The following is a 21398-nucleotide window of genomic DNA, read 5'->3' as shown; positions in this document are numbered from 1 at the left end:
CAGGTATGAGAGAAAGCCTATTAAAATGCAACTTTATAGTTAGTCCTTAAAGCTGGATTTATAATGTCTGGGAACAGTTCGTGTCAACTGATGACCCCCCAAAACTAAAAATTTCACTTCTCTTACATAAGCACTATGAGGTTTGATTAACATTTACATGTAGATAAAAGCTTTCTGAGCACAAGCTATCATGACTGCCTTTGCAGAACAGGTTAACACAGCACACCAAGTTTTACTTATCCACAGAGATGTTAGCTCTTTCAGAAGATCTTTGGTGCATTACAGAGGTCCAGATGAAGGACCACTGGTGGAAAGAGTCAATTTCTATTATTTTCATCAACAGAGAAAATGAAACTAAATGATGTAGCACAATACTGAGACTCTCTCTAATCATTAAACCTATAAATCAGATTTTAAAAAGAATATAGTGGGAAAGAAATCAATAATGGACACAAATGAAACCACTAATAACTAAAACACTTTCAAAAAAGATACTGCTTACAAAAATAATCAGATAGAACCAATGAATTACCAGTGAAATTTTCCAAGAAAAGACATTCCAACCTATAAAGAAGGACAATTAGAAAATGTAAATGCTTAAACATGAAGATTTTTTTCTTGTTATGCTTTTACTCACCTCCTCTTAAGATAAGGAGTGGTACATCTGCACCTACTGGAAACTGTTTTAGCACTTCTACCACTTGGAGATGTGTTAAATTCTGCACATTTTGATGGTAGATTTCCTTAATTATATCCCCTTTCTGAAGGCCTTGACACCACTGGCTATCCAATATCATTTTCACCTTCTGTCCAGTGGGGCTGTCAGCAATTGCAAACCCAAAGCCTTTAGGACCCTTAATCAAAGGGATGGTCACTAGTTCAGGCTGGGAGCTGCCTGATGAGGCCATGGATGCTCTCTGCTCATTTGTATCTGATACGCCATTGAGACGATCACTAGTCAAGATATGTCCGGATTTTCCATTCTGGTCCAGAACCATTGGTCCTGGCTTAAAATCCTGAGTATTCATGCAAGTCTCTCCCTTGGTTAATGACTGTCCGTTGATAACAGGGGTAGCAGCAACAATATCCACAACAGGATCTTCACTGTCATCAGGAAGTGGATATCCACGACATAAAGTGAGGTTTACATATTGATTGACAGGTACCAACTGAAACATTTGGACAACATCTGCATGGGTGTGACCAAGGACACAGTTGCCATTGATGTCTACAATAACATCACCTGATAAAATATAATCATGTTAAAATAATTTTTTACTAGAGAAAAGGCAAAAATAACTTAAATTTAACAACCAAATTTGAATTCCGGAACTGTCTTATTGTTCATTAACTACTGAAAAGATAAGATTTCTTACAGACATTCTCTCATGACTACTCTCTAAAAAGTTTATATAAATGTCTAAAATCTTAATTATTTTTGCAGCAAAGAAATTTGACCTCAAGTTCAAGTGAATCATTTGGAAAAAAAGTAAACCCTGCAAACTTTATTATCACTGTAATACAGAGGCCTACCGAGGTGGGCACACAAAGTTCAGCATGTTGTAATAAGTATTTAGTACATAAAAGAGGAGCAAATAACTCCATTGGCTATTTGTACACACAAGCTATCCTTCACTACCTCTTTTTTTTTTTTTTTTTTTTTTGTGGTGCTGGGGATTTGAACCCAGGGCCTTGTGCTTGCAAGGCAAGCACTCTACCAACTGAGCTATATCCCCAGCCCTTTATTTCTTGATTATAACATGCCACTAATTACAATATACTTAAAAATTCATTCTAGTTTGAAAAACGTAAAACTGAAGATTAGAATGATGTCAACTTATGAATGTGTTTTCTTTTAGTGTTCTTTTTGTAGAGATTCTGAATTTATTATAAATCAGATATTTAAGAGAGAAAGTAGCAACAAAAAATTCAACAGAAGAGATGGCTGTATTATTTAAAAACACTGAAAAGTCAGCTAAGTTAATCCTTATAAAATTTGATTTTGCTTTCCTGATTTTAAAGCAGTATGATCACTTTGGTTGCAGTCATTATCACTGAAATTCATCATACTTTATTTTTTAACACATCCAGGACTTTTAAAATTATCCCATCTATTTTCTGCTTTTTATTTTAATATGATTATAGAAAAGGTTATTGACAAATAGAAGTGCTTTAATGTGTTCTGATTGTATGTAGGCTTAAAAAAATCAACATGAATGGTGCTAGAATGGTGTGTAAATTGGTTTCATAACCTAAGAAGATAACAGAATTTGAACTAATTAGAAACTAAGTTTCAACTTTTCCTCCCCTGATGAAAGTTCCCAGAATTTTCATGGAGGTATTGTTGCAACACAAATTAGATAACAATTTTTGTAACTCTGAAACTCTGTTATTCTGGTAGCATATACTTAATAGCTATGAGATATGTTTTATGGACAAAGTCTGAAAAGGTAAAAGTAACAGGGAAAATATCTTAATCTCTAGAGTTTGTTAATTGTACAAAGTAATAGAGCTAAAGTAATTTTCTTGATACTGTAAGTATAACTTCAGATTAAGTTTTGTTTTTTCAAGTTTCTAAGACCTCATTGAAAAAGTATAAGGGATCCCATATCCTATCTGAAAATAATTTGGTATCTGTTGTCAAAAAGTTCTACTGATGATTTAACCAACCAAATGTGGGTCTGCATTTTGTGGTATGTGATATAAAAGAGGATTTGAAAAGTCTAGCAAAAACTGCAGTAAGAAACAACCTCACAGAGAAATGCAAATTAAAACAACTCTAAGATTTCATCTTACTCCAATCTGAATGGCTATTATCAAGAACACAAACAATAACAGATGTTGGCATGGATGTGGGGAAAAAGGCACACTTTTACATTGCTGGTGGAGTTGCAAATTGGTGCAGTCACTCTGGAAAGCAGTGTGGAGATTCCTCAGAAAACTTGGAATGGATCCACCTTTTGACCTAGTTATCCCACTCCTTGGTTTATACCCAAAGGACATAAAATTAGCATACTACAGTAATGCAGCCACATCAATGTTTATAGCAGCTCAATTCACAATAGCTAGATTGTGGAACTAACCTTCAACAGATGAATGGATAAAGCAACTGTGGTATATATACACAATGGAATAGTATTCAGACATTAAGAAGAATAATATTATGGCATTTGCAGATAAATAGATGGAATTATAGAATATCATGCTAAGTGAAATAAGCCAATCCCAAAAAAACCAAAGGCTGAATGTTTTCTCTGATAAGTGGATGATGATATATATTGGGGGAGGTGGGGTGGGGGGTAAGAGAAGAATGGAGGAACTTTAAGTAGAGGGAAATAAGAGGAAGGAGGGGGTATGAAAAATGGTGGAATGAGACAGACATCATTACCCTATGTACATGTATGATTACACGAATGGTATGAATCTACATTGTGCACAACCACAGAAACAAAAAGATGTACCCCATTTGTGTACAATGAATCAAAATGCAGTCTGTAAAAATAAAAAAATAATTTAAAAAAAGACACACTTTACAAAAAAAAAAAAAAAAGCAACTTCAGTGAAATACTAAAAGAGCTCAACCCTCCCTAGTAGTCAGTAATTTGAACCTCCTCAGGGTTCTTCAGCCACAAACACTATCAGCCATATGAGAATATCCAACAATCACCAAAGAAAGACTTCAGAAAAATGATGTAAAGAACATCTTAAGTTTATTTGTCTCTGTGAAAAGAGTAATGTTTGTGTTTATGATTCTTTTTTTTTTTTTTAATTTTTAGTTGTAGATGGACACAATACCTTTAATTTATTTATGTGGTGCTGAGGATCGAACCCAGTGCCTCATGCATGAGAGGCAGCTCTACTACTGAGCTACAACCCCAGCCACCTCATGTCTATAATTCTTAACATATGAATTACATTTAACAACCAATAACAATAAGAAAATTAAGACATTGGGAAAAAACCCACAGGATATAACAATTTGTTGTCACTATAAACATCACAAAGGACCACTTTTCAAAAATAATTATAAGCAAATGTTAGTTCCAAAAGTACCCTACATAATCAAAGAAAATCAAATATTCAAATGGCTTTCAGAGATGGTTAATCAAACTGTAGTTTTCTATAACCAAAGGATTATCTAAAAATTATACATAGTATTCCAAAAATTATTAAATATAATATGTTCCCTCTAATAATCTCTGCTTATTTTTAAAAATGGCCTTCCCTCAAGCTAGCATGCATATTTAACTTTGAAGCTAAACATTTTAATACAGGAACCTCCTTCTTCAGTTCTAGATTTCATTGTGTGTGTGTGTGTGTGTGTGTGTGTGTCTCCATCCTCTTTGCTGTAATTTTTGTTACAGTATCACTGCTTTTTAAGTGATTCTGACCAACTTGTTACCTGGTGCAATTTTCCCATCCTGTGCTGCGGGTCCATCTTTCAGCACATTCTTCACTTGTAGGAATTCATCAGGCCTATCTCCACCAATAATGGTAAAACCAAATCCCATTGTGCTTTTTTTCAGTGATGCTCGAACAAGGACACCTTTAAGTTGAGATGGATCTCGGGTAAAGTGTGATTTTTCCACATCTGGGCCTAAACAAGAAATAAGTTTGAGAACAAACACAATTATAATGAATATAGACCTGAAGCCAATTTTCCAGATGGTCCATGTAATTTAATGAACCCATAAAGGAAAGAAAATCAGAGTGAACCTAATGTAGAAAAACTAGCATTTAAGCTCATAAGCTAAATCATTGAAAAAATAGCTAATGAATTCCTTTCTTTTACAGGAAAAAGCACTTACTTTGTCTTCTCCTAATTGTCTTATTTGTACTTACTTTCTCTCACCCCTAGAGTTGTCTCCTCTTATTCATAGGTTTGCTGTGGTTTTAATTATCCACACTCAACTGTAAACCAACAATATTAATGGAAATTTCCAGAGATAAACAATTCATGTTTTAAATTGCATGGCACTCTTGAGTAGCATGATGAAATGTTGTACCAGCCTGCTCCATTCCACTTGGAATGTGAATCATCTTTTGTCCAGCATAACTATGCTGTCTACACTAGCCATGGGGTTATCGGATTAGTTCTCATGGAACCAAGGTGCTTGTAGTCAAGTAACCCTTATTTACTTAATGGTCCCAAAGCAACAAGAGTAATGATGCTGGGGATTTGTATATGTCAAAGAGAAGCCACAGGGCCTCCTTTAAGTAAGAAGGTAAAAGCTCATCAAAGGCATATACATATATATATACACACACACACACACACACACACACACACACACACACACACACACAATAACAGTATATATAAGGTTTTGTACTATTCATGATTTGGGGCATCCACTGGGGATCTTGGAAGTTATCCCAGTAAATATAGGGTGACTACTATACATCTTTATTAATAACAACAAAAGCGATCATTTATTGATAGCCACAAGCCAAATATTATAAACACTTTATATGCATTAATTTACATACTCATAACCATCTCAAGAGGCAGATATTTATTTATTTAGGTACTGGGAATTAAACTCAGGGATGCTTTACCACTGAGTTATATCCACAGTCCTTTTTATTTTTTATTTTGAGACAGGGTCTCACTAGGTTGCTGAGGTTGGCCTTGAACTTGTGATCCTCCTGCCTCAGTCTCTTGGGTTGCCGAGATTACAAGCTTGCGCCACCAAGCCTGGCTTTGTTCCTATTTTGCAAATGAGAAAACAGAGGCACAAAGGTCTTAGGGAACCTAGCCAAGATTACATAGACGAATTTCAAAACTGCTCCTCAGCCTACACATTTAACTACTATGCTAGAATAGCACCTATCACCCCATACTGCAACTATTAGTTTCTTATATTAAACTATGGTCTCTTAATGGTGAGACCTGTCTTAATCTCCATCAGTTTTGAAAACCCAATGACTAGCAAGGCACCAGGCATGCAGTAACACTCAAAAATATTTGTTAAACTCAAAATGTTTGTTAAAGCATATGCAAAACTTAAGGGAGGGATTAGTCTATGATTTTAAAGAGTAGCTGCAAGAAAGAACCATTTTTCTCACACGCAATCCAAGTGGGGAGCCCACTAAATTACTATAATATGACCAAATAGACACTTGGCTATTAATTACAGTTGAGAAAGGGGAAAGAGATGGAAAGGAATGAATAAAATATAGAACTTCCTGAGCAGCTTTTTCAAAATACAAGTGACTAGATCATTAAGCCTCATGTAGCCAGGCATAGTTGGCACACATCTGTAATCCCAGTGGTTTGGGAGGCTGAGACAGGAATATCCCAAGTTCAAAGCCAGCCTCAGCAACTTAACACACACCTAAGCAACTTTGCCAGACCCTGTCTCAAACAAACAAACAAGCAAGCAAACAAAACAAAATAAAAAGACCTCGTATATTTTTAAAATACCCCCCAAATCATTCTGATATTTCTAATATCTACCTACATCATTATCCTACTTGATAGGGTATGATGTATCCTATCAAGTAGGATAATGATGTAAGCAACGGATTTGTTAGATTTTTTTAGATACTAATTAATACTGCTTAGTGGAGAATCCTGAATGGTTACAGACATTAGAATTAAGCAATTAACTTGAGAGAGGCTCATAATGAAGTAGAGATCTTGGGTGTGGCCTTAAACATAAAGAAATAATCTAATGTTCAAACTCAAACCTCAAACTCATAACAAAAAGCTCTCTATTACTTCTCCCAATAATTTCATACTTTTTATATAGTCATGAGAAAAATCTCAGTATTCTCACAATGTTCAGGTTTTATTAAGACTATTCATATCTTTATATTGACAACAATTAGACACTGTATGTTGAAACTCAAAGACCCAGCAATGAAAAGTTCAAACTCACTCTTATTAACTCAGCACACAAATTTCACAATTTATTCTTAGAAGAATAGGTCAAACAAAAAGTTCTACCTGGTTTTGAAGATGCAATTTCAGTCTGTCCTAACTGCTTTTTCCTTTTGGCTTCCTCCACTGGATTTTCAAACTGGGTTTTCTGGTTAAGGTGACTATAAAATGAAGAAAAATATGAGAGAGTTACATATTTTAAAACAGACTATCCTACCATTTCATCACCATAGATTAAGGGATTGATACATATGTATTCAGTAGGTTACAGAACACAGAGAAACTGACAGAGATAGAAGGAGGCCCACAGAAAACACCTAGAAGTCAAAGCTACTGAAGTTTATCAGACACATTTACTGTAGCTTCTCCATAAACCCAGTCAACATAACCAATAACAACTGTCCAAACTCTATTAAAAACCCTTTTACCTGAAGCAATCAAAAGTGCTAGTAAACTGGTCAGTTAATCTTTTTTTTTTAAAGGGAAGTTAATGATAGTAGGGTTTTAAGTTTCTCCAAAATGAAGCAAGCTGTAGAGATACTTTTGAAGAACTCTTCTACAATACCATAGCATATTACTTTTTTATTGGCTTGCCCACATCAATTCAGTAACGGTTAAGAAAAACATGACTTTCTTTTATCACACTATCTTATAGAATAACTCTTTCCTTTCATACTCATGTTTCTTCATAATTATATAATAATTTAGTTAACATAAGTACAACATAAGTTTAACTAGCACTTATGATCAAGGACAGTCCCAACTGACTCTTGGAAAGCAGAAAAATCTGAGGGAAAGCAGAAGGATGTGGGAAGAACAAAGGGCAGGCCATTAGTCAAGAGAACTCAACATTCCATGGGCAGCAATGTGTTTTACAAAGGAAATACAGTGAGTCAGTTAAGTGATAGCTGGTTAAGAACATACTGATGTTAAAAAATAAAATAAAATAAAATGTTTAAAACAACTAGGTCTAATGTAGAAACAATGGGAATCATATTCTAGCACTCCAACAGGACAAAGACATTTCAGCCAAATGATACATTTTCCAGTAAAATCCATTTTAACAATTGACATTACTGGACAACAATGAAACATCAAATCATAAGAGTTTCAGGATGTTATTGTCTTTAGATAGGCTTAATATTATAAAAATCCACATATAAATAGCCCCACAAATCAGATATATGCTTTGTCATTTGTTTACATTATAGAGATAGTGGTGAAAGGGTAGCAGGGTCAAAACAAAACAAAAAACCAACAACACATAGAAAGGAATGTTAGCTTTCTTTGTCATTTAGGCTTCTAGTGCATATAAATTCCACAAGAAATGTGGCTGTTTAGTTTCAGAGCTCTGAATATGGCAAGTTCCACTTGACATCCTCTGGGTTCTAATTTCACTAATACTTAAGCACACTTCTGCCTCACACTACCAGAGGCACCTTCTCCATTGAGTTAACTATTTAACCCTCTGTGAAAATGAAATTCTTAGGTTTTTATTAAACCTAAGGTTTTAAGAAAATTTATTAGATACTGACATTTTACATTATTAAGGAAAAAAACAAACAAACTAAAGGCTGACACTCAGAAAAGAATAAATCTGTTTAGAAAGAACCCTTGGTTCCCTTTAACGTTATTAGCTAGAATGACTCACTTTGCCACCCAGGCATTAGACCATAAAAAGTAGTAATTTATATTTATATCCTTTGCAATGTGTGGGAGAAGAGGGTAGAAGTATGCAAATGACTAATCTTTTCCCTGAAAATTCTGTGACAAGAGAATATAAGATTTAATGAAGAAAGTAAGTACATCTGTTACCTTGGATTATTTAGATTAAAATGTTAAAATAAAACAAAACAAAAAATGAAATACTCTCCTTTTCATTTAGTTACTTATACACATATATTATTAAGATGTAACAAACAAACAAAAAAGATGTAAGATTTTGTTTTCCATATAAGTAGCCAGGGAGTAAGAGAAATTCCACAAATAATTATCTTCCTAAGTGAGAAAGAATATCACAGATTGTCAGAAAAATTAAACAAGGGCTATAAGCATAATTAAATATCTAATATATATTTGGAAGATCTGTATAACAATTTCTGACTAATATCTAGATTTAAAAAATTCATCTCAATAAATTCATGAAGAATTTGAGATGAGAAACCAGATGTATATCAGAGGCTTTTAATGCAATACAAGAAAGCCAACATTTCTTTAAATATGTAAATATTTTTGTAGAAGTCCTACCATTAAATTTTGAAACAAATCTATTTTAAAAAAATAATCCATTTCAGAATATCATCCTTTAAAATAAATATGCACATAGGAAAAAAAAATGCCATTGCAGTTGGTGTTACTCCTCCAAGGCTCCTGCCAAAAGCAATCATTGTGCCATCTGGTCTGACAAAGTAAGAGAGCCAAAGAGTAGCCATTCAAGTAACAGCTTTTTATCTCCATCAGTAAACTCACTGCAGATTACTACAGTTGAGATTCAAAACCTAGCTCATCTGGGAATCAAGCCACATTCTGTAGCTCAGCTGACTCCATACTAATGTGCATCTTGAGTACTGTCTGCTCTTACTTAATATAATAGATTATCCTCCTGTAAATGAGCTCTAACTGGGAACGATCATACAAAAATCACTGCGCTGCTGCTGATGTTGTTGCTTCTAATTCAGGCTGTTCCACATACCTCCATGACAACTGGGAGCATGTCACTTCAGGATTTGCCCTAAAGTTGCTTCAATATTATATTCTTGCTTAATGGGAACAAGATCATTCAGCTCAAGATTTTATAACAGGCAAATGACTTTCACCTCTTGCCCATGTATTTAAATTCACTTGGAATGGCAAATAATGAGAATAATTATCTCAGAAATGTTCAGCAGTGTCAATGACAAATAATAGTTGATTGAAGCCTAATTTAAATAGGCTAAACTATAAGGGGAAGAAAAAAAATCCCATCAAACCTTTTCAGTTGGCTTTCAAATATCCCTTTGCTTGAAAGACAGCTGTTTCTTCCTTTTTTAAAACTAAATATGCCTTAGAAAAAATTAACAAAAGAGCTGCTATATACTTTTCACATCACATTTCATCAGTATCAGCAACATATTAAGTAACACAATGGAAATAAAATTAGCATAGCTATTGAAAGGAACCAACATGCTGAAACTGTGAAGTTATACACCTAAGGGTCAATCTAATTGAGTTGCTTTCTTAGGATACATATTGGATTTTAAGTAATTCCAAAAATCTCTTTAGCTAGAGTGACTCAGTAACAACCTATATATTAAATATCACAGTAAGAGGCAGAGTTCTTACTTTAGGGATAACTACCAGGAAATGACATTGGTTTGTGCCAACAAGTGTTCAAAGATTAAAAAGCAATCATAAAGGGCTGGGGAGATAGCTCAGCTGGTAGAGTGCTTGCCTCACAGGCACAAGGCCCCGAGTTCGATCCCCAGTACCGCAAAAAAAAAAAAAAAAAAAAAAAAAAAGCAATCATAAAACTAGAAGATTCTGCCCAGGTACTATGGTGCACACCTGTAATCCTAGCGACTTAGGAGGCTAAGGCAGGAGGATCACAAGTTTGAAACCAGCCTCAGCAACCTCATGGGATTCTGTCTCAAAATACAAAAATAAAAAAGTACTAGGTATTTGGCTCAGTAGTAAAGTGCCCTAGGGTTCAATCCCCAGTACCAACAAAATAAACTCAAACACCTAGATTTCTGTGCTTGCTATTTTTCCAGGTGATAATATCTTTTTGCCTTCACTACCTAGGCAGTAGGTTCAGACTCTGAGTTCCAGGTAAAGAGTAATGTTCCTGATACAATTATTTGCCTGATATTAGACACCTAGGGTTGAAATCCTATCCCTAGCATCTGGAAAGAAGGCAATTCTAATCATAATAACAGTACAGTGATCAGATAAAGAAAGGAAAAGAAAAATCAGTTGTGACAGTAGTCTAATTTCTCTGGCTAACATGCGGTGTTTTGAGCTTCTCCTGACACATATTTATACTTAACCATAACAGTTATATAAGAAGCAACTTTCACCTCCGAAAAGAATACTAAGCTTTCTTTTATTAAATCAAAAGAGAACACACCTTTAGTTGTGTATTTCAAAATGCTGGATTCTGATGTTACAATGCCTTTAAAGTATTTTAATTGCTTTCAGAAGCATATACTGGTAGTGTTGGAAGTGTCCTTGAGAGTTCTTCTATCCAGTGCACTCATTTCAGTTTTCTATCTACTGCCTTTCATTTTAAAGGCTATAGAAGCAATGACATCATCTCCGGCAACTAATCCTCTAGGCAGCCTCTCTCTTTGTGATCAAGTGTTTTACTATGTTGCCTATACTGGTCTTAAATTCCTGAGCTCAAGTGATCCTCCTGCCTCAGCCTCCCCTGGAGTTGGGAGTACAGGCACATGCCAGGCTCCCACCTCTTACTTTCTATATTTAGAAATTCAAAGCCAACTTCTGGGAGGTTCAAGGTCAGTGAAGTAAACACTCACTGCCCCTACCTTCTCATTCCCCTAGTTGAAACATGTACACACTGGATTTACAGAAGCAAGAAGTGCCACATTTAGCATTCTCTAAAGTTGTATGCTGAAAGGAGAACATCTAGGAGAACATTAACTGAAATAACAAACTTACTCAACATAGTATGTCCCATACTGAGGGTCCTCTATTTTCTCCCAGCCATAAGGAAGCTCTGTAAACAAAGAAAAATGAGTGAAATGCTAGATTCAATATTAGAAAAGAATTATCAATGTATAAGTTTACTTATTTTATTTCACTAATACTTGGGAGTTAGAAAGCTGAGAGTTCACTTTCAAAAAATAAACACAATTTAAGTCAGAGTAGCTTCTTCAATAGCCATGGTGTATATCAGCAGGCAATTAGAACCTAGAATAAAAGCTAACATTAAACTAAAAAGTGTTCATCTGACTCATAAATCATAAAACTATAATTAACATTAAAAACCATTAACTATTTCTTATATTTAAGAAGGCTGATAATGCTGACATGAGATACACTTACTCTGCCCCATACAAGCAACAGCTGCTTGTTAAATTCTTCACTATTATGCATAATCATTTCTGTTATTATATTCTAACCCACTTCTCTTCCAAGGAAAGCTCAGCTTTGGATTTTTGCCATTTCAAGTCAGTAATCTGGATTTGTTTAAAACCTAAGCAGGCACCTGCATTAACTTGACCTGAGTATATGAAATAATACCAGTTTAACTACCATAGTGCTTTGAATAGCCTGTAGTTGTGTATTCTATACTAATAGTAACAAAGAAATATCTTACTTAGCACTCTTTTTTATTTGTTTGTTTGCTGTTTAGTTTTTTGGTGTTTAGTCTGTTTTAAGAGTGAGTCTCTGTTGGCCAGGCTAGTCTCAAATTTGTGGGCTTAAGCAATCTTTCTGCCTCAATCTTGGGAGTAGCTGGGACAACAGGCACGTGCATCATGTCCAGTTTTGTTTTTAAAGTGTTTTTTGTTTGTTTGTTTGTTTTGTGATGGTCTTTGGCCTTGCACTAATGTTTGGCAAGCCCTCTACCACGGAGCTATGCCTCCAGCTTACTGAACACTCATACTATCTATTTTAAGTAATAGACTAATAAAATAATAGAAAAACTGATGGCAAATTTCTGGTAGTTAAGAAAAAATTTCTGGACTTTCCAATATAAACTGATGGTGTCAATAAAGAATCTTCTTTTCCTTCCCACTTTGTCTATATTCCTTGAAAAATTAAGGTTTATGAAGAACCACCTTGATAGACATGGATCAAACTGGCAGGAATGGGGGCTGGGGATATAGCTCGGTTGGTAGAGTGCTTGCCTTGCAAGCATAAGGCCCTGGGTTCAATCCCCAGCACCCAAAAAACAAAACAAACTGGCAGGAATGTTCCTAGCAGGTGGTTCTAGTGCTATCAATTACATATAGGAGTTGAGCAAGAAGGAACTTTTTTAAAAATTCACCAATTACAAAATGATGTCTTATACTTTGATTTTAAATTCTTTAGAGTGCTTCTGCTATGCTGAAACAGACACATAAGAAGTATGCTGGATAGCAAACAAGCTTAGAATATATGAAGAAACTTATTTATGAATGAGACAAGTTATCTAAACTGAATAACTACTAGCTTGTAGAAAAACTCTGAATGCCCCCGCCACCCCCATTCTCCTGCACATGTTGTTGCATATATATTGTTTGGTGGTTTCAAAGTTTGGCTGGCAGCGGCGGGGTTGGGGGGGCTCTTTTAAAGACTTGGTTGGAATATTTGAGGTGGAACAAACAAGAACAGTGGAACAGTTCAAATAATTGAAATATGTGAAAACGGAGGTGGGAGGGATTGAGAAGTACTGAGATATATACTTCAGTTCATGTTGATCCTCTGTAGCTACAAAACTCACAGTCACCAGTTAAACAGAAGTAATTTTTTTTTATTAAAAATCATAAATTTACATAGGGCAATGTTGTTTGATTCATTCTGTAAACAGAAGTGATATTTTACCAACTAACTGCTACATGGGAAGGAATATTTTTGGTCATATCTGTAAAAATGCACAATAATAATATCATCAAAGCATTATAAGATTTTTTTTTTTCTTTTGATTTGTTTTTTCTTGAACTAGCATGAAAACAGAATGGGGTTGAGTAAGGATTACTTCTACAACAGTACCACAACTGGACTCATGCTTTGTCTTTAGAGAATGCTAGAAAAGTAAAGGAGCTATAAACACAACTGAAATAGTACACTTAATATCTGAAAACTTTGCAACATTCAATAAAACGGTGTATTAATAATTAATAAGGATAAAATACCAACATAAATATATTTCAGTGTTAACTGGGAGTTGATTTAGCATTTTACTTAAAGCAATTAGCAACTAACAGATTAAGTATAGCTCGTCTTTAGGATAAATGTGGCAATTTATCTTCAGTTACTTTTTAATATTCAAACCCTCACATAAAAGGTTTTTTTTTTGCATGGTAGATTAATATTGCTAAAGAAACAGTTTATTATTGGCTTTTTAAAATGAAGGTAATAAAAGCAAGACTAAACCACCTTAGTAAATTTACATACTATCTAATGGGTGGATTCATTCATTCATTTCCTTTCTTTTTTTCCTTTTTTCCCTTTCTTTCTCTTCTTCCCCTCTCCTTCCTTATATAGAAATCAAAGTTAGAAACACAATATGGTTCTTGACTTCAAGGAGTTCACAAACTGTAGACAGGAAGACAGAGAGGCAAGTGATAAGATGAAGATAAACATAAGCTTTTTGGGGGAGTGAAGAGGAATGATACCAACTGTCTGGTAAAAGTAGCTATGCCTTGTATGTGCTAGGACCTGGGTTTGATCCCCAGCATTGGAATGGAATGGAATGATATGGAATGGAATAAAAATAAAATAAAATAAATAAAATGCTTAGTATACTGCCTAGCATCAATGATTACTCAAGAAACAGCAAGTTTTTAAAAGGTTATTTACAATTTTAGAATTTCTACAACTTAGAATTAAAGTCAACATACTACAGAGATATATGCATCCCCATGTTCACAGCAGCGCAATTCACAATAGCCAAACTCTGGAATCAGCCTAGGTGTCCATCAATGTTGAATTCATAAATAAAATGTAGCACATATACACAATGGAGCTTTATTCAGCCATAAAGATAAAAGAAATTATGTCATTTTCAGGAAAATGGATGGAACTAGAGACCATTACATTAAGCAAAATAAGTCAAGCTCAGGAAGTCAAGGGTTGTATGTTTTCTTTCATATGTGGAAGATAGAGAGGAAAAAGGAAAAGAAATGGGAGGGAGGTGATCACATGAAAAGAAAGGGAGGGGATCCAAGATGGCGGTCTAGAGGGAGGCTGTGTTCCTTGTCGCTCCGCAATGCCGATTCAAGCAGAGGATATCTGTTTCTCGGTGAGGCAGTTTTTGCTGCTTATCGATCCCCTGCTCTTTACCCCATTTGTCTGCTGTGATACCTGCAATCTGCCAGCATATCGACACCTTTTTTGAGAGCAGATTGCTCACTGTCAGGCGTCTATCATCCGCCATTTGCCTGCCTCTTGCCTGTCCATCGCCTGCCTTACCCCTATCCATCACCCAACACTCGAGGTTCACCTCCCGATCGTCCGACAGCTGCCAGCAGATTGACCGCAGACCGCCAGTGGAGAACCAGCTGCCTGCTGCTGCCTGGAAGTTCAGTATTACAGTACCTGCAGGTTTGATTACACGTGGCTGCCGCCATTTTGAGACAACAGCCAGGCCCTGTAGGACCCCTGGCCAGACTGACCGAGTCCCGTCTCCAGGATCCCTCAGCCCGACTGATCACTCCCTGCCTCTGGGGCCCTCACATCAACTAACTGCTCCCTGCTGCCAGGACCCCCAGACCAACTGACTGCGCCCTATCACCAGGAACCCAGACCAACTGATTGCACCCGTTCTCCTGGATCCCACAACCACACCAAACACACCCGACCTCCAGGACCACTGCCGAACCAACTGCATCCTGTCTCCAGGACCTCCAACTGACCACGTCCACCCCTGAGCTGCACCTCTCCATTTGCCAACACATTTGGAAGCCAGAGCAGCCATCTTGGATAATCCTGGAAGCCGTAGCTCCAGTCTTCGGGTGGGGCAAATCCCATCCTGAGACGCCTGCTGGAGGCTTGAAGCTCATTGTCAGGTACCTCTCATACATCAGGCTACTGAACACTGGGAGGTTTCATTAGTATATGACTATTATACAGTAGATTTTCTTTTTTCTCCTTTTTTTTAAAAAAATATTTAAGTTTTTATTTCTTTACGTTTCTTGCTTTCTTTTCCTTCTGTTTACCTGTTTCCTCAGAGTCGCTTTCTCCCTTATTTACATGATGTTATTGTCCCCATAGGGGCTATTTGGTCTAGGATTGCATAGTGTTTGATTTGGGCACTGCTAATATTGATCTCCCCTTAAAGAAAGGGTTTTGGAAACCTATAGGGCCACTTTAAGCCTATAGGGGGAAATCTGCAATCCCCCAGATCTGCAGCGCTAGAGGGGAAGATACATGAACAACATGAAAAAGCAAGGGAAGAAAATGATCCAAACAAATCTAGATTCTATAGTAATAGAATCCAATGACAGGATGGTAGAAGAAATGTCAGAAAAGGACTTCAGATTATACATGATTAAGATGATTCGTGAAGCAAAGGATGAGATAAGAGAGCAAATGCAGGCAATGAATGATAATACCAATAAGCTGAAAGAGCACCTGCAGGAAGCAAAAGATCATTTCAACAAAGAAATAGAGATTCTCAAAAAAAACCAAACGGAAATCCTTGAAATGAAGGAGACAATAAACCAAATAAAAAACTCAATGGAAAGCATCACCAACAGACTAGACCACTTGGAAGACAGAACCTCAGACAATGAAGACAAAATATTTAATCTTGAAAATAAAGTCGCCCAAACAGAGAAGATGGTAAGAAATCATGAACAGAATCTCCAAGAATTATGGGACATCATGAAAAGACCAAATTTAAGAATTATTGGGATTGAGGAAGGCACAGAGATACAAACCAAAGGAATGAACAACCTATTCAATGAAATAATATCAGAAAATTTCCCAAACCTGAAAAATGAAATGGAAAATCAAATACAAGAGGCTTACAGAACACCAAATGAACAGAATCACAACAGATCCACACCAAGGCACATTATAATGAAAATGCCTAACATTCAAAACAAAGATAGGATTTTGAAGGCCACGAGAGAAAAGCATCAGATTACATACAGGGGGAGACCAATACAGATAGCAGCCGACTTCTCAACCCAGACTCTAAAAGCTAGAAGGGCCTGGACCAACATATTTCAAGCTCTGAAAGAACATGGGTGCCAACCAAGAATCCTATACCCATCAAAACTAACCTGCATATTTGAAGATGAAATAAAAATCCTTCCATGATAAACAAAAGTTAAAAGAATTTACAAATAGAAAGCCTGCACTTCAGCATGTTCTCGACAAAGTATTCCATGAGGAGGAAATGAAAAACAACAATGTAGGTCAGCAAAGGGAGGAACTACCTTAGAGAAAAACCACTCAAAGGAGAAACCAAGCCAACTTAAAAACCAAAAATAAGCCAAATGACTGGGAATACAAATAATTTCTCAATGATAACCCTGAACGTTAATGGCCTAAACTCATCAATCAAAAGACATAGACTGGCAGAATGGATTAAAAAGAAAGACCCAACAATATGCTGCCTGCAAGAGACTCATCTCATAGAAAAAGACATCCACAGACTAAAGGTGAAAGGATGGGAAAAAACCTACCACGCACATGGACCCAGTAAAAAAGTGGGGGTTTCCATCCTTATATCAGATAAAGTGGACTTCAAGCCAAAGTTAGTCAGAAGGGATAAAGAAGGACATTTCATACTGCTTAAGGGAACCATAAATCAGGAAGACATAATGATAGTAAATATTTATGCCCCAAACAATGGTGCATCCCTGGACATCAAACAAATCCTTCTCAATTTCAAGAATCACATAGACCACAACACAATAATTCTGGGCAACTTTAATGCATCGCTATCACCACTAGATAGATCTTCCAAACAAAATCCAACCAAAGAAACCATAGAACTCAATAACACAATAAATAACCTAGACTTAATAGACATATATAGAATATTCCATCCATCAACGAGCAGATACACTTTCTTCTTAGCAGCACATGGAACCTTCTCAAAAATAGACCATATGTTATGCCACAAACCAGCCAGCAGGAAATGCAAAAAAATAGAGATACTGCCTTGTGTTCTATCAGATCATAATGGACTGAGAGTAGAAATCAATGACAAAGTAAAAAAAGGAAATTACTCCAACACTTCAAGACTAAATAATATGCTATTGAATGAAACATGGATAACAAAAAACATCAGGGAGGAGATTAAAAAATTCTTAGCGGTCAATGAGAATGATGATACTACATATCAAAATCTCTGGGACACTATGAAAGCGGTACTAAGAGGAAAATTCATTGCATGGAGCACATTCCAGAAAAGAATGAAAAGTCAACAATTAAATGACCTAACATTTCAGCTCAAAGCCCTAGAAAAAGAAGAACAGAATAATAGCAAAAGTAGTAGAAGACAGGAAATTATTAAAATCAGCTGAAATCAATGAAATTGAAACAAAAGAAACTATTCAAAAAATTGACATAACAAAAAGTTGGTTCTTTGAGAAAGTAAACAAAATAGATAAACCCTTAGCCACACTAACAAAGAGAAGGAGAGAGAAGACTCAAATTACTAAAATACATGATGCAAAAGGAAATATCACAACAGACACCACTGAGTTACAGAACATAATGAGAAACTCCTTTGAAAATCTGTATTCCAACAAAATAGAAAGTACCGAAGACATTGGCAAATTTCTAGAGACATATGCTCCTCCCAAACTGAACCAGGAGGACATACACAATTTAAACAGATCAATATCAAGCAATGAAATAGAAGAAGCCATTAAAAATCTACTATCCAAGAAAAGCCCAGGACTAGATGGATTCTCAGCCGAGTTCTACAAGACCTTCAAAGAAGAACTCATTCCAATACTTCTCAAAGTATTCCAGGAAATAGAAAAGGAGGGTATCCTACCGAACTCATTCTATGAAGCTAATATCACCCTCATACCCAAACCAGGAAAAAACACATCAAGGAAAGAAAATTTTAGACCAATATCCTCGATGAATATAGATGCTAAATCCTTAACAAAATATTGGCAAACCGTATCCAAAAGCATATTAAGAAAATCGTGCACCACGATCAAGTGTGGTTCATCCCTGGAATGCGAGGATGGTTTAACATCCATAAATCAATAAACGTAATCCATCATGTCAATAGACTTAAGGATAAGACTCATATAGTTATTTCAGTTGACGCAGAAAAAGCGTTCGAAATACAACACCCCTTCATGCTCAAAACACTAGAAAAAACAGGGATAGTAGGAACATACCTGAACATTGTAAAGGCTATTTATGCTAAGCCCATGGCCAACGTCATTCTTAATGGAGAAAAACTGAAACCATTCCCTTTAAAAATGGGAACAAGACAGGGATGTCCTCTTTCACCACTTCTATTCAACATTGTCCTTGAAACTCTAGCCAGAGCAATTAGGCAGACTAAAGAAATTAAAGGGATACGAATAGGAAAAGAGGAACTTAAGCTGTCACTATTTGCTGATGACATGATTCTATATTTAGAAGATCCAAAAACCTCCTCCAGAAAACTTCTAGACCTCATCAATGAATTCAGCAAAGTAGCAGGCTATAAAATCAACACGCATAAATCGAAAGCATTTTTATACGCAAGCGATGAAACAGCTGAAAGGGAAATGAGGAAAACAACTCCATTTGCAATAGCCTCAAAAAAAATAAAATACTTGGGTATCAATCTAACCAAAGAGGTAAAAGATCTCTACAATGAAAACTACAAAACACTGAAGAAAGAAATTAAGGAAGACCTTAGAAGATGGAAAGATCTCCCATGTTCTTGGATAGGCAGAATTAATATTGTCAAAATGGCCATACTACCAAAAGTGCTATACAGATTCAATGCAATTCCAATTAAAATTCCAATGATGTACCTCACAGAAATAGAGCAAGCAATCATGAAATTCATCTGGAAGAATAAGAAACCCAGAATAGCTAAAGCAATCCTTAGCAGGAAGAATGAAACAGGGGGTATCGCAATACCAGAACTTCAACTATACTACAAAGCAATAGTAACAAAAACAGCATGGTATTGGCACCAAAATAGACAGGTAGATCAATGGTACAGAATAGAGGACATGGACACAAACTCAAATAAATACAATTTTCTAATACTAGACAAAGGTGCCAAAAATATGCAATGGAGAAAAGATAGCCTCTTCAACAAATGGTGCTGGGAAATCCATATGCAACAGAATGAAACTAAACCCTTATCTCTCACCCTGCACAAAAATCAACTCACAATGGATCAAGGACCTTGAAATCAGACCAGAGACCTTGCATCTTATAGAAGAAAAAGTAGGTCCAAATCTTCACCTTTTTGGCTTAGGATCAGACTTCCTTAACAGGACTCCCATAGCACAAGAAATAAAAGCAAGAATCAATAACTGGGATAGATTCAAACTAAATAGCTTTCTCTCAGCAAAGGAAACTATCAGCAATGTGAAGAGAGAGCCTACAGAGTGGGAGAATATCTTTGCCTCTCATACTTCAGATAGAGCACTAATCTCCAGAATCTATAAAGAACTCAAAAAACTCTACACCAAGAATACAAATAACCCAATCAACAAATGGGCTAAGGAAATGAACAGACACTTCACAGAAGAAGATGTACAAGCAATCAACAGATATATGAAAAAATGTTCAACATATCTAACAATAAGAGAAATGCAAATCAAAACTACACTAAGATTCCATCTTATCCCAATTAGAATGGCGATTATCAAGAACACAAGCAACAACAGGTGTTGGAGAGGATGTGGGGAAAAAGGTACACTCATACATTGCTGGTGGGACTGCAAATTAGTGCAGCCACTCTGGAAAGCAGTGTGGAGATTCCTTAGAAAACTTGGAATGGACCTACCATTTGACCCAGGTATCCCACTCCTCGGCCTATACCCAAAGGACTTAAAATCACCACACTACAGAGATACAGCCACATCAATGTTCATAGCGGCTCAATTCACAATAGCCAGACTATGGAACCAACCTAGATTCCCTTCAATTGATGAATGGATAAAGAAACTGTGGTACACATATACAATGGAATATTACTCAGCTATAAAGAATAATAAAATTATGGCATGTGCAGGCAAATGGATGAAATTGGAGAATATCATGTTAAGAGAGATTAGCCAATCTCAAAAATCCAAAAGAGGAATGATTTCACTGATAAGAAGATGATGACACTTAATGGGGGGTGGGAGTGGGACAAGAATGGAGGAAGGAGGGACTGTATAGAGGGAAAAGAGAGGTGGGAGGGGTGGGGGGGAAGAAAAATAATAATGGAATGAATCAAACATCATTACTCTATGAAAATTTATGAATATGCAAATGGTATGCTGTTACTCCATGTACAAACAGAAACAGCATGTATCCCATTTGTTTATAATAAAAATAAATTTAAAAAAATTAAAAAAAAACTCAATAATTTGTGTTTGTTCTTATATTTGTTTTGTTTTGCTCTTCTGTTTGTCCCAAGTGATATTTTCACTCTATATGAAAAAAAGTACCTGACATCAAAGCCTTGAACAAATAATCCAAATAAATATTCTAAATTTTTGTTAAAAAAAAAGAAAAGAAAAGAAAGGGAGATGAGTTGAGGAAAGGCACCAAGGGATGCAAGATAGGGAGGGAAGGGGCAAGTGCTAGGGAATGATACTGGCCAAATCATATTGTTACATTGTATACATGTACGAATACATAACAACAAATCTTATCATCATGTACAACCATA

General features: G+C 35.9%; 1 protein-coding gene across 3 annotated transcripts in view; it reads right to left on the bottom strand.

Moving 5' to 3' along the window:
* The window catches only part of MAGI3 (membrane associated guanylate kinase, WW and PDZ domain containing 3), a 272231-nt gene that overhangs the window by 38753 nt on the left and 212080 nt on the right, over nucleotides 1-21398 (bottom strand). For all 3 annotated transcript variants that reach the window (XM_079135146.1, XM_079135148.1, XM_079135147.1), the window contains 4 exons: nucleotides 11543-11600; nucleotides 6953-7047; nucleotides 4403-4597; nucleotides 638-1243 (listed from right to left, as the gene is read on the bottom strand). In XM_079135146.1, the coding sequence (XP_078991272.1) occupies nucleotides 638-1243; nucleotides 4403-4597; nucleotides 6953-7047; nucleotides 11543-11600 (954 nt within the window). The remainder of the gene's footprint in view (nucleotides 1-637; nucleotides 1244-4402; nucleotides 4598-6952; nucleotides 7048-11542; nucleotides 11601-21398) is intronic.

The sequence above is a fragment of the Sciurus vulgaris genome (assembly GCF_902686455.1).
Source record: "Sciurus vulgaris genome assembly, chromosome: 1".
NCBI lineage: Eukaryota > Metazoa > Chordata > Mammalia > Rodentia > Sciuridae > Sciurus > Sciurus vulgaris.
The sequence above is the reverse complement of the archived record's forward strand: the minus strand, read 5'-3'. Positions and strand labels throughout refer to the sequence as shown.